The 13,083-nt window shown below is 32.2% G+C and overlaps 1 protein-coding gene across 1 annotated transcript in view; it reads left to right on the plus strand.

The window, feature by feature from the left end:
- Positions 1-6,511: 6,511 nt before the first annotated feature.
- The window catches only part of LOC129225564 (2-Hydroxyacid oxidase 1-like), a 44,661-nt gene continuing 38,089 nt past the window's right edge, over positions 6,512-13,083 (plus strand). Inside the window, exons 1-2 of the mRNA XM_054860009.1 lie at positions 6,512-6,669; positions 10,546-10,741. Coding sequence (XP_054715984.1) covers positions 10,583-10,741 — 159 coding nt within the window. The 5' untranslated portion in view covers positions 6,512-6,669; positions 10,546-10,582. The remainder of the gene's footprint in view (positions 6,670-10,545; positions 10,742-13,083) is intronic.

Here is a 13,083-nt window from a genome sequence, read left to right on the forward strand (position 1 = left end):
AAGAACACAGTACACTGAAGTTTAGAAAAAAAAAATATTGATTTAATTAGTTTTATAACACTTTCTTTTTCCTTTGTATTTATGACCACTTTACCCCATGGGATGGGGGAAAGTGGTCATAGCATGGGGTAAAGTGGTCATAGTTAAAAATAAATGCAAAACCGTATTAAATAACCCTAATATTTGTATATTTCAATTATTTTTATGGTTACAAGTATATGCACTAATATATGCGTGTATTCACGAGTATATACGTGTCGTGTAAACATGAGTAATCACGTTCAAATATGAGTAGATACCGTGCATACCTGAGTATATACGTGTATAGTAGACGTATATACGCATATATGTACAAGTGTACATGTGGGTATATACATAACTGTACATAAATGTATATACGGGTATACACGAGTTAATTCGTGGATTCATCCAGTGCGTGTTTGCACGTCTCTACTCACGTATATACACGTATATATGGAAGCACGTGTAAACACAATTATATACCTGAAAAAACGTATATACGTACATTTATGTGTCCGTACACACTCGTCAACCAGTACATATATGTATTCACGAGTATATACGCTTACATACATGTATGCCTACAGAGTGAATCCATGCTCTTGAGCAAAAATCTAAGGGGTGTGAGAAGTGAGGATAAAAAGCAAAGAATAATAAAGAGTTTATGGTCGTTGACGCGGTACATGCACACAAAGCCAGAAACTGATGGATGCAAAACAGGTCACAAATTTTTTACACAAAGATGATTTTACTCAAAATTTAGTTTTTAAGAATATTTAGAGCACTTTTTAAAAGTTACGGCCCGTAGTAGTTCTAATACACGCATCGCAACAAAGGCGCAGCGACGGATGAAAGTTTTTCAAAAGTCTCGTTATTAAAACAGAGAGTGCTTTGTGATTGCGACGCATGCATTACAGCTGCAGGCCGCAAATTTCTTCAATCGCTTTAAAACCTTCTTACAACCTAAAATGTTGTGCAAAATTGTCTTAGTGTAACAAATTTGTGACCTGTTTTGCATCCATCAGTCTTTGGCTTTGCGTGCATGTAGCGCGTCAGCATTGTGTTTGTGACCATATGTTCCTTGGGATTCTTGCTTCTTATCCTCCCCTCTAACACCTGGTAAAAATTTTCCCAAGAGTTTAAACTAACCCTGTATACTTGTATGTCATGTGCTTGTATGTAAGTATCTACTCGAGTACGTACGTGTATATACGTGTCTACCTGAGTACATAAGTGTTCGTATACATACGAGTAAAAACAAGTATATAATTGCATAGTCGAATGTAAGTCTGCATAGATAAAAAATACCCTTATCGCAGATACTCATATACGTATTTATTGGTGCATTTATGTGAATACGTTTGTATACGTGCCTACACGAGTATATGCGTATGCATACGTATATACTCGTATATTTAACCCCATTTACGGTAAAAACAATACATATTAAGCGAAATTAATATTTAATTCATATCTGCCTTATACATAACTCTTAAGTGACATTAGAAGAACAATATTCGTTAAACCTAATATTATGACCACTTTACCCCATCTTACTGAAATTGTTCTAAAAAATGATCTAAAATATATTCAGCTAACTGCTAATGAGTAAGCGATCTTAAGACATGTAGGAAGCTTCCTGTGCCGTGAATCTGTTCATAATTCTAACAGACAAAATTTCCCAAAGAAGTTAAAAGAGGTGTTTAGATTTTTAAAATTTTCATATTTACACAAAATATTTTGTTTACCAAATAAAATTTTTCCAGGTTTGGAAATTTTGTATTAAAAATGTAGTTTCTAACTCCCCGAATCTAAAATAAAATTTTCACATTCATTCGAACATTTATTTCCAAGCTATAGTCATTTATTTGACGTATGACCACTTTACCTCATTGACCACTTTCCCCCACCAGACCCTACAATGAATAATTTCGAAAATAGGAATGTGAATCCATTAGCCTAACAAAATATACTCAGACAAGACACTCTAACAACTTTTATTTATTAAACAATTTTAAACTTGCAGCAAAATTTACAAAAAAAAAAAAAAAAGAGTTAATGTATTTTTACTGTAAAAATTATCAAAAAATGCCTTATATCTGAGTACAACGTATATAATGGGTTATATATTGCATTAAAGCATAAAACTTTCTTTAACAATAAATCCCGATTTCATATTTTTTCTCATTTTTTCATTTATTCTTAACTTAAACAGAGCACACTAACTGAAATAATCAATTTTAAGACGATTAAGATTTCCAACTAGTTTTCTTCCGCGTCAAGCTTAGTAGTATTTTATCAATACAACTCTTTAGAGTAACCAAGCATTTTTCTTTACATTTGGCTCCAGAGTGTAATTTTATTTATTCAGCTTCAAAAAATAACGTTCAAGCTGGCTTCGTACTGAAATCGAAAATCAGTTATTACTCACTGCAAAAAGAAAAACCCTTTACTTCTCAAATGAGGCATTTGCTGTGAAAACTGCAAAAGTGATGTAGAGGTGCCTAATTTCAATGTTTTTAAAAAATGAATTTAAAACTGGGTGAAGGTTTTTGTAATTTTATCTTTTACTTCAAGCTTTTTTTTTTTTTGACAACGCTGCGGTTGTTAGGCTTTTGTGAGAACGTTGAAACAATACAGATTGCCGTATCAATATGGAGTGACTTTCTGCTTTTCTCGTACGTCTCAACTGGCTATTCGTATTGTCGATTAGAAAAGACTTCTTAAACTGCTGAATCATCAATGGATATTATTGGACATCCTCACATTAATAATAGCTGATGATCGAGTAAACCGCGTTTTTCAACAATGAAACTCGCGCCATGGCATGATAATTTGATAATATGTTTTGGTAATGTTTAACATGCAAGGAAAGACTTTATTGTGACAAGGCTGTACTCGATCCGGTAACTTAACAGTTTTACTAATAAGACTGTGCCATTTCAGGGCAGTGAAGAAACGAAAACAATTAACGCTATCTACTGGAGTTAAGGTTAATTCACTGGTGTTAGGATTAAAGTTTCAACTATCAAAATATCACAGAACAGGTAATTGCTTCGTTCAAATGAAGAGTAGAAGTAATTTTAACAAGCCATACCTTAACGAGCGATTTTCTAGTATAAAAGAAAAGTCATGAATGACACGCCAACTCAGAGAGGGGGCTTTTTTCATAGTTTTTCACGTTTTTAAATTAAACATATGTTAAAATCCCGGAAAAAAACATTCTCACTTGTGTATATTTTACAAATAAATTTTAATTGCTTCACCTCCGGAACGGTATAATGCACTTGGTTACGGGAATTTTTATTCGACAGACACTTTTTTTTTCCTTTCTTTTTTTTTTCTTTTTGAAATAGGCACTAGTTCTAGATAATGGGCCTAATTTTTTTTGCTAATCTTTTGCAAAAAATGTTAATCAATTTCGACTTTTTTTCTTTTTAAAAAAGTTGTGTTTGACATTTTTGATTTTTTTCACTGTTAATCAACACAATTATGTAGGAAATTCTCTCAAAAAGAGCGTTATCATTTTTTTTTAATTCGAAAGTTTTCAGAATTATTTTCAAAATCAGACTTTTACTGGCACTGTATATATCATGGAGGGGGGAGGGGGTAGATTTCTACTTTTTTTTTTGGTGTGTGTATTGAAATCAAACGTCCATATAAAAATTGTATAAAATTTTTATTCGACAGGGGTTAGAAAAGTTGCGTATTGACTGTTAATACTTGTTTAAAAAACATTTTGGTAGTCAAAACATATTTAGAGCCGCGGTCAGGTCCTTAAGTTTTAGCCAAATATGTAAAAATTGAAATTTATTTCCTATTTTTTAAAATTTTTTACACGTAATTTTTTAAAAATCATCTGTCGTGGAAATGGTTGCTCAGTACAATTTTTTGCTCATTTAAAAAAATTTAAAAAAAAATTGATATCGTACGATATTAGGGCCCCCCTCCCCCCCAACCCGTGAAATTTGGAATATTCGCAGAGTTTTTATTAGTTTGATGTTTTAAAGCAAAATTTGATTTTTGTTTTTTTTTTTTTTTGGTGTAAGCCATTTTTAAATTTTTTTTCTTATGATAATACTACAGAATTCTTTCGCATTTCGAATTAAAACTAAAGTACAAAATATTAAAGCACTGGAGGACCGTAGATGCGTCACCCGCAAATATCACTCGTTTTATCCCTTTTCTCAAGTTCCGCATTAGGTATCTGTTTGAACATTGGAGGCTCTTTAAGTACATAATTTCGCCCGTTGATCAATTTTGTATAGTCTTTTTCTTGAAAATTGAGAGCTGAAACGGCAAAATCACCAACAGTTTTATTAGTAAAAGTTTGGGTCTTTAGTATTGTTCTGTGGCCTAATTTCTTCACAGGAGAGTGTGTTGTTGCTCATGTAATCAGCAGATTTTTTGGATGACCATAAAAATTATTCCTTTTGAATAACATGATCAACTAATAATTTCAGATCCTCGCTAAGACATCTTGAGTAGAGGACAACTTTAAAAAAAGTGCTGTGCACCGGGTGTGCATCAGTTTATAGTAAGAAACCAAACTTTTACATACACTTTTACAATATATTAAACAATAGTCAAGTCTCTATTTCATATAATGGCTCTTTTGTACCAACATATAAACGAAGCAAGTTGTTTGCTGTTGTAAATAGCTTATCTGGTGGTTTGATGGGCACTAATTTTGGACAACATATACCAGAACATATCAGTTGAATCTAGAACATATCGACTTCTATACGGATTACATTTGCATGGATAAATGCCAAGATCTGGCTGATTTATGAGACAGGGGGTGGGTGATGAAAGGAGTTTCGTTATATGTACCACAGAAAAAGAACAAAAAATATTCTGCGCCATCTCACCATCTGTCAATGACAGTCAAAACTAAGCAGAAAGAGCTAAGAAAAATAGCAAGTTGAGCAAATTTCGACGGCCAGGATTTTTGAATGTCAATTTATGCATATTTAATGAACCTTCAAGGGGCTGGCGGGGGATCTAAATATATTTGGATTTGCAAAAAACATTTTAACACGAACATTTAATGCCAATACGCAATTTTTCTCACAAGACAGGCGTTTTCGTAATAACAAAAAAAAAAAAAAAAAGATAAAATCGACCCATCCTAATGCGTAACTGTACACCTAAAAATTCTTTAAACAGCCACGTTTTCTAGAATTTTAATGTTTTAGGGGCACAATAAAGTAATATTTGTCGAAATTCTAGCTTAAACTTTAATGCAAATTTTTTTTTCCACGCACTACCATTATGCTTGTTGCTATAAGATTGTTTTCTTTTTTTCACAAAAATAAAACTCCTGGATAAAGAGAAAACAAAGCAAAAAAGAGGTTATATAGCTTAATAAAAGGTCTGTACTTTAGTTGTTTTTTATTAACTTATTCAGGATCTAAAAACGACTTTTTTAGGTTTACCCTAAAATATACAGTGCTTGTAAAACTGATTATTTTTTATGTTTCTAAAAAGTAAGTTTTAGAAGTGGAAGCTCTTCTCTTCACAGAATGCAGTACTCAATAATACTGATTTTAAGTAAAACTAAAATAAAAAAAATTTCAAATTGTCATTCTTGAAAGAAAAAAAAGAAAAGAAAAGAAATAAATATAAATAAAAAAGGCAGCCCTCTCCCCCTGTTTCTCGCTCCGGATTTTTTTTTTTTTTTTTTGGAAAACCAAAAACATTCCTACACCTTTTTTTTTAATTTTAACACAAGTTCAATTAAAAAACTTCCGAGACTATGAAAGTAAGATTTTTTTCTTGGCTTAGCTTAAAAACAATAGCTATACAGATAAATTTTGAGTAGTTTATCTAACATACATAAATTTCCAAAATTTGAACTGACTACACAAATTCCTTGAATTACAAGAAAAAATAATCAATTTGTAACGTGTATGTAACTCGCTCTCATTAAATGTGCATCATTTAACTGCATTAAATTAATGTTTATACCTGTGTTATTGTTATAATAACTAAATAATTTTTATTCTCCCCCCCCCCCTTTTTGACTACTCTTAGATTATTTGCTAGAAATATATATATATATATATATATATATATATATATATATATATATATATATATATATATATATATATATATATATATATATATATATATATATATATGTGTGTGTGTGTGTGTGTGTGTGTGTGTGTGTCAGAAGTCATAAGCTATCTTTAAATGCAATGCCATAAAATTTCAAACACAACAAAAAGAAAACACCTTTGTTAACTAAACTGCGCTGTTGCGGAACCTCAAGGGCTCTAGTCAATAATATAAATCTTCTTTTGTTATTAAAAAGTGCCAACCATTTGATAATCCAAGAGAAGCAGCTGCTCAAAATAAGCTTAAACTTATATTAAAACTAAACAATTTTTCACAGCTTTGTAAATAGGGGTGGGAGAAGGCAAGATCGGGCGAGGCCAAAACATGGGAAGGTGTGGTCTGAAGTCTCCTCCTTACAATAAGTAGAAAGTGAGGAGCCATTGTGAAACGTCACTGCTGTGACGTGTACCGAAATATAAGAACATAAGTAAAAACATCTTAGAATTTTGCTGTCGTTCGGAAACAAGAGCGGCAGTTAGACGCTTTAAAGAACGGCATTCGTGTAGCATCGATATAGGGAAGGTAAGTGTCTACTGCGTTTTAATTTACACTTGCCATTAAACAAATTATGAAAATTAAAAGTTATCTTCATTTTTACACTTATTAAAAACACTTTATGAAAAACAATTTCACTGAAAAGAAAAGAAGAAAGAGTTAACGATACTTCAGGTCTAAGACGAAATGCTTCCACAAAGCGGATGAAAGTGCATCTGAGCTTCAATATTTATTTTTTTATACTATATATTAGAAGAAACATTTACAAAAACATGGTCCAGAACTAAAGAACATTCCTTACACTAACAGTACCGTTAGAAACAGCTTTCTTTTTCTCTCTTCTATATTTCAGCCTTCAAGTTTTTTCAAAATATACCATTTTAAACAGTTTTCATTACACTTAACTCAAAAGAAAATCAATGTTTTTTTCCGTACATAGAAAACAATTTATCGTACTCTATTTCAAAACAACTACAAACTTAATTTTTATTGTAGAAACTTTTAATATAAAGATTTGCTCTTCAATTTGCTAGAAGGGGAATAGTATAAGCTCTGCAACTTAATTTTTTAAGTAGGAAAAATTTCAAATTAGGTATCCTTGCTTTTCAATGTTCTTTAGTCAAGTAAAATAAACTCTGAAAAAAACATAGGACTAAATTGCAACACCTTTCCAACGTAAAATGTCAAAACGGAACAAGTAAAAAATGAAACCAAATTAAAAACCATTTTTCCTAAAGACTTACTTCTTAAGGGCTTTAAAAAAGGCTTCTACTTTTAAGGAAAGCAAATGCAAAGTTTCAATCGTCTGTTAGATCAGAAATTAACTGGAATTTTTAATTATTAGTATGACATGGTATCATCTAAATGAATAGAAACAAGTTTAAAACGTAAACAAGGAGATATATTTCGCACATTAGCAAAATTAGTAAGTTGAAACTTTAAAATAATCTGAAATAAAATATCAACGATGGAGAATCCCCTCTTTTCCCTAACGCTGTGTTACATTGACTTAAATAGGTCAATTTAAAGTCGAAATGATTGACTGCTAAGAAGGTCGCCTTCGGTTACTTACATAAATTTAGCTTAGGTATTAGAATAATTTCAATCAATAATTATATCTCTGTCGTCTACCCAGCAATTCAAATCTATGCAATGTATCTGTCTATGAAACTATTTTCACATTTATGTAATCTACGCACTCTAGTCAGTGAATCTGAATTTCAAGTGACCACAAAATGCAAAAAAAAAAGGGAGGGGGACGGGTGCAAACCTTTAGTAAAAAAATGATAACATTAAAATTCATAGGATCATCACGATATCGAGAAATATTGTGTGTGTGCATGAGTTTTTCGTACTTTTATTATTTTTCAAACATAGAGGAAAAGGTGTAAATATGGGCAGCCTCTTTTGTTTTTTATTTAAAGTTACTTTTAATTCAAAAAATTTTAGATTTTTTTCTTTTTTTTAACAACTACAGCAAGTATCCTATATGCGCGAAGGCGTAACAATGACTAATAACAATGATTTTATTTCAAAAACGGTGATTTACAAAAAGTTTTAAAAACAGCACCTAAAAAAATGGGGTGTAAATATCGGCACCCTTCAAAAAATTTACCAAAAATAATTTAAAAACAGGATAAAACTATATAAAACTGCACGGGAAAAAATACAGGGTGTCCGAAAAGTCCTTGACACATTTAAAAATTCATAGAAAACCAACAAATTGTTATATGAATTTGAGGTTTCCACCATAATACTACACAGGTTCAAGAGTTTTTATGACATCGAAAAAAAAAAAATGAAAAGGGGGGGGGAGAAGAAAAAAGGCATTTTGCAGCCAGGGTGTCAGTATATGCTATGCAAGCGTAGCATATGTATGCAAGTATATCATAGCATAGTGAATTTTTTAAATGTGTCAAGGGCTTTTCGAACACCATGCATATTGATAGAAATCGCAAACATAACCGGCTATTTTACAGCCCCGGCACAGTGCAAGTGTGTCCACATTTGGCTCACAAAGAGTGTCGGATGTGAGGCACACATTTCACCCACAGCTCTTCCCAAGTGTCTTCAAGCAACTTTCCATCTCGAAAGTTGTAAGTTGCATCGCTTGAGAAAAAAAAAATAGTTGCTTTAAAAAAAGATGTGATATAGTTATAGGCACTTTTTAAGTGGGGGGTCCATATTTACACCAACTGCACCTAAGAAAGATGGCCAAATTATCAATTATTAATCAAACGTGCGTGACTAAAGGTGTGCTTTGAAAAGTAGCGTAAGATCTCCGCTTTCCGGAAGTAACTTTGAAATTGCTTTTAAATAAACATGAAAACAAGAAACGACTTTACATACCTCTAAATAGTTTGCCGTCTAAAAAAACATAAATTTGCGCAATAAGACAATCCACACTACTTGAAAGAATGTTTCCAATTGCAGTCCCATTTTTACACCCACTCCTCTATATACAAATAGAAATACGGTCAGAGAGAGAGAGAGAGAGAGAGCGGATCTAGCTTTTGGTTTAAGAGAGCGTTATTGACGAATCTGAGCAATATGACCCCTATCGCTATCATAATGTTCGCTCAGAAATGGCATAGGGGTTTCCGTTGAATAATTTTCGATGTTGTAGCTTTAAAATGTAGTTTTAGGCAATCTTTAGTAATTAAAAGGGGAAGAAGAAGTTTGGTGAACCCTCCCTCTAGCAAACTTTTGAACTTAAAACACCCCCCCCCCCCCTACAAACCCCTTTATGTCTGAATGGACGGGGGAGAGGGATCTCTTCAATCGAACTTTCTTACGATTGTAGTTATAAAAAGTTTTATACGATCATAGGTGATTTGAAGACCCTCCGCTGGAAATTCTTCGATATTTAGCTCTTACAGACGCAATTGTGGGACATCATTGGCTACGTTAGGGGGCATGTCTTAATTCGAAATTGAAGCTACAAAAGCGAAATTTTAGTCGCGTTTCGATGATATTGAGAGGGAAGTTCTGAGAATCTCTCTCTCGGATTTTCTTTATGAAATTGACGCCCTAATATACGAATTTAAGGCGATATTTAATGATGATGGCGGGAACGGAGGAGAGGTCATGCTTCCCTGAAAAGTTTCTTAGCGTTAAAAATGCAGTTTGAAACTAGCTTTGGTAACGGTTATGTTTCATTTTAGTGGACAACCAACTAACAAACAAAATATGCATCAATTTTAACAACAGCGAATGATATTTATTTACAAATATCGTTTAATAGGACCGCCATCGTAATGTTCCAAGAAATATGTACGATGTCTGACATTTTTCTACAGATTCGAATAAATTAGTCCTAACTGTAAGATCAGTTGATTTTTCGAAGTTTGCGATATCAGGAGCATGCCCTTGAAACACACCAAGTTTAAGATCTCCCCACTACCAAAGGTCACAAAGATATAGGTTGGACGACCATGGCGACGATACTGTAGGAAATGCACAACTAATGCCTGCTATTAAAGAATTATCAGCGTTACACACTGTACCTAAAATCCAATGCGGAAATCAACACCATCCTGCATATATGGGTGTTGAAAGAAGACTTTCTCTTTGTCACGCTGAAATTTTCTAGTGGCGACTTTCAGTACTGTTTATTTTTTCAGAAATTGAAATTCAATGGCGGTGTTAGTGAACCAAGTTGGGGCAAACCTTACCTGGCAACGTCGTGATGATGTGATTAGGATTTGCGTAGCTTTCACAATGCTGCCAGGTTGGGTTTTTTACAAACTACGGGTTTCAATTTCTCTTTTTTTACAATATCGCTGTTCCAAAACAGACAATTTTTCTTCGCAAAAACTGCAAGATCGTACACTGTTTTGTACTACACTTCATAAATTTGCTCCTTACACATAAACATGGTTTTAAAATAGATCTTGTTTTCAGGGACAGCCGAAAAGAAACAAATCCCCAAATACCAGACATGAAACTTCGGCTGCTGTTCCTTTTTGTCCTATCGGCCCTATCCGTCGTCTACGCAGCACCTGATGGAGCTGGAATCGGCGCTGATGTTGATGTCGGTGCTGCTGTAGACGTAGGTGCAGACGTTGGTGTTGGTGCTGGAATAGACGTCGATGTCCACGTAAGTATATGAACAACGATATTTACCGATAGATTTAAGTTATAGTTTTCCATTTTGGTTGTATGCAAGAAATATCTACTAATCCTTACAGTGGGGATTAATCCGTAGATGGGAAGAACGATAAATAATTAAGTAAAATAAATATTATTCCAGTAACGACCTAAAAAATAGAGCATGAAGAACCTGTTATTTCCAGTGACGATCTAAAATATAGTAGGGGAGTATAGGGCAAAGTGAAATAGCGGGGCAAAGTATAATGGACAAATATTTACTTTGCTTTCAGTGCCACTTATCTGATAATAATTTAACATTGTAATAACACATGTAGTCTACTCCAGTCGAGCAAAAAATTACATCTGAAAATTATAGAGTGTGATAATACAAGCAATTTTTAAAAATTGATACTTATATTGTAATATTTTGTTGTAAGTCTAAAATTATTTTTGGCATTACTAAATAATAAAGTTCTTGTAATTAACAGTTGAAATATTAATTGAGACCTTCTAATATTCGGTGCAGTATTTATTTAGTTATATTAGGCTTATTTGTATTTTAAATATTTTGTACAATTAAACAAGTACTGAAATAGTTAATTTCGTTTAATTGTTCAATTGTCACGCATTTTTTTCTTAATTGCTTTATTAACATACCTTAATTTAGCAATTCGTGGTTTTTATTCATTTATTCACTTATTTTCATATGCATTCACTATTTTACTTACTCATTTATTTGTCCTCATACATTACTTAGTTAATTAATTTAATTATTCTTTTATTTCTTTCAGTATAATTTAATTTATTCATACAACCTTTTATTGAATGATTCATTCGATCAAAAATACTTCTTATAATTGAATACAAAATATTTCACTACAAAAATATTTAATTTTTCACTTTGCCCCATGGAAAAAAGGGAAAATTTTCTTCTCCACTTTTTTTTAAAGCAAAAATTTACTGCCAAAAATAAAAAATACTATTTCAATAAAATTTTAATTATAAAATGCAATGTTCTTTCTTCATGCACTGTAATTTTCAAAAAAAAAAAAAAAAATCATATTTGTTCATTTGTTTGAAAAAGCTCCGTCATCTTAACCATTTCACTTTACCCCACATTCCCCTACATTAAGAACCTACTGTACGCCAAACTATGTTCAACTTTTTAGTTGCGGAAGGGACATTTCATTGTTCACTTATACACTTCAAACTATTTACGTTTTTTGTCAAGATTCAATTTTTGGAGGGTATATTCAAGTATTAAAGTGGAAGTTCACAAAAAGATTTGAACATACGTTGTGAGAAGAAAATCCGACTGCGATGTGAGAACTGTAAAACAATTAGCGCAAGATTACAAGGATTAATGAGTGTAATAATACACGAGATCGGCAGTAAGTAGTGTCATTTTTTAAGAAATCAAAATGTTGGAGGAACCTTACACTATGGTTTGTGTTAAGTTGCACTTGTAATTTACAGCTACACACAGTAGATGTTCTATATTAAAATAGTTCTATTAATTTAGAATGTGTATAAAAGTGTTTGTTGTATATTGGATGTAAAAAAAATATGAGCTTTATAAATATTGAATAAACGAATACTTGAAAATAAAAATTGTAAGGAATACAAAAAAAAGTGGTTTCTAGCCATTGAGAAGCGATAAAATGGAGGGAGTGAAGGCTTTCACTCGTGAAGTAAAGACCCCAAGTCACGTGATAAATTTTAAAGAAAAGCATAGGAAGAAATCAGGCTTCTTTCGCTAGTTTCACGTAAAACGTGTCAACCATTCGCCGTTGTTGAGTCACGTGGCTTGGGGTCTTAACCTTGTCACAGTTTGTTATGCCAATGATTTCACTTGCTTTCTCCATTAACTAGTTCCTGCTCTAAGTTTCTAGCATGATTTTTTTTTACCGTTATAATGAAATTTAAAGTATTGTAACCTACTTATTTATTTTTATACTTTCCATTTAAAACATATAGAAAAAAGTGTTTACTTCATTATTTAATATAGGTATTTGTTTAATTTAAACCGTCGGATAGTTAACTTGAAATATAAGATACACGAAAAATGAGTACTAGTTCAGGAAAGTCAGACGAAAGCTTAATTTGTGTTAATGTGTATCCTTTAAAGTAATTTTCTGGAAATATACAGAAAATTTTGGTGTAACCTTGCGCAGAAATCAGCTATGCTGTCACTGATTTTATGGAGCAAGGTTACACTATTTTATTGTCAGTGAGATTTATAAATAATAAATAACGAAAGTTTAACAAAACGGGCAGTTAATGGAAAAATTCTCAAAATATTTTGAGAAAGAAGAAATAAAATTAAGTGGAGATTAAAAGAAAAAAGAA

This window comes from Uloborus diversus, chromosome 7, assembly GCF_026930045.1.
Source record: "Uloborus diversus isolate 005 chromosome 7, Udiv.v.3.1, whole genome shotgun sequence".
NCBI classification, from domain to species: domain Eukaryota; kingdom Metazoa; phylum Arthropoda; class Arachnida; order Araneae; family Uloboridae; genus Uloborus; species Uloborus diversus.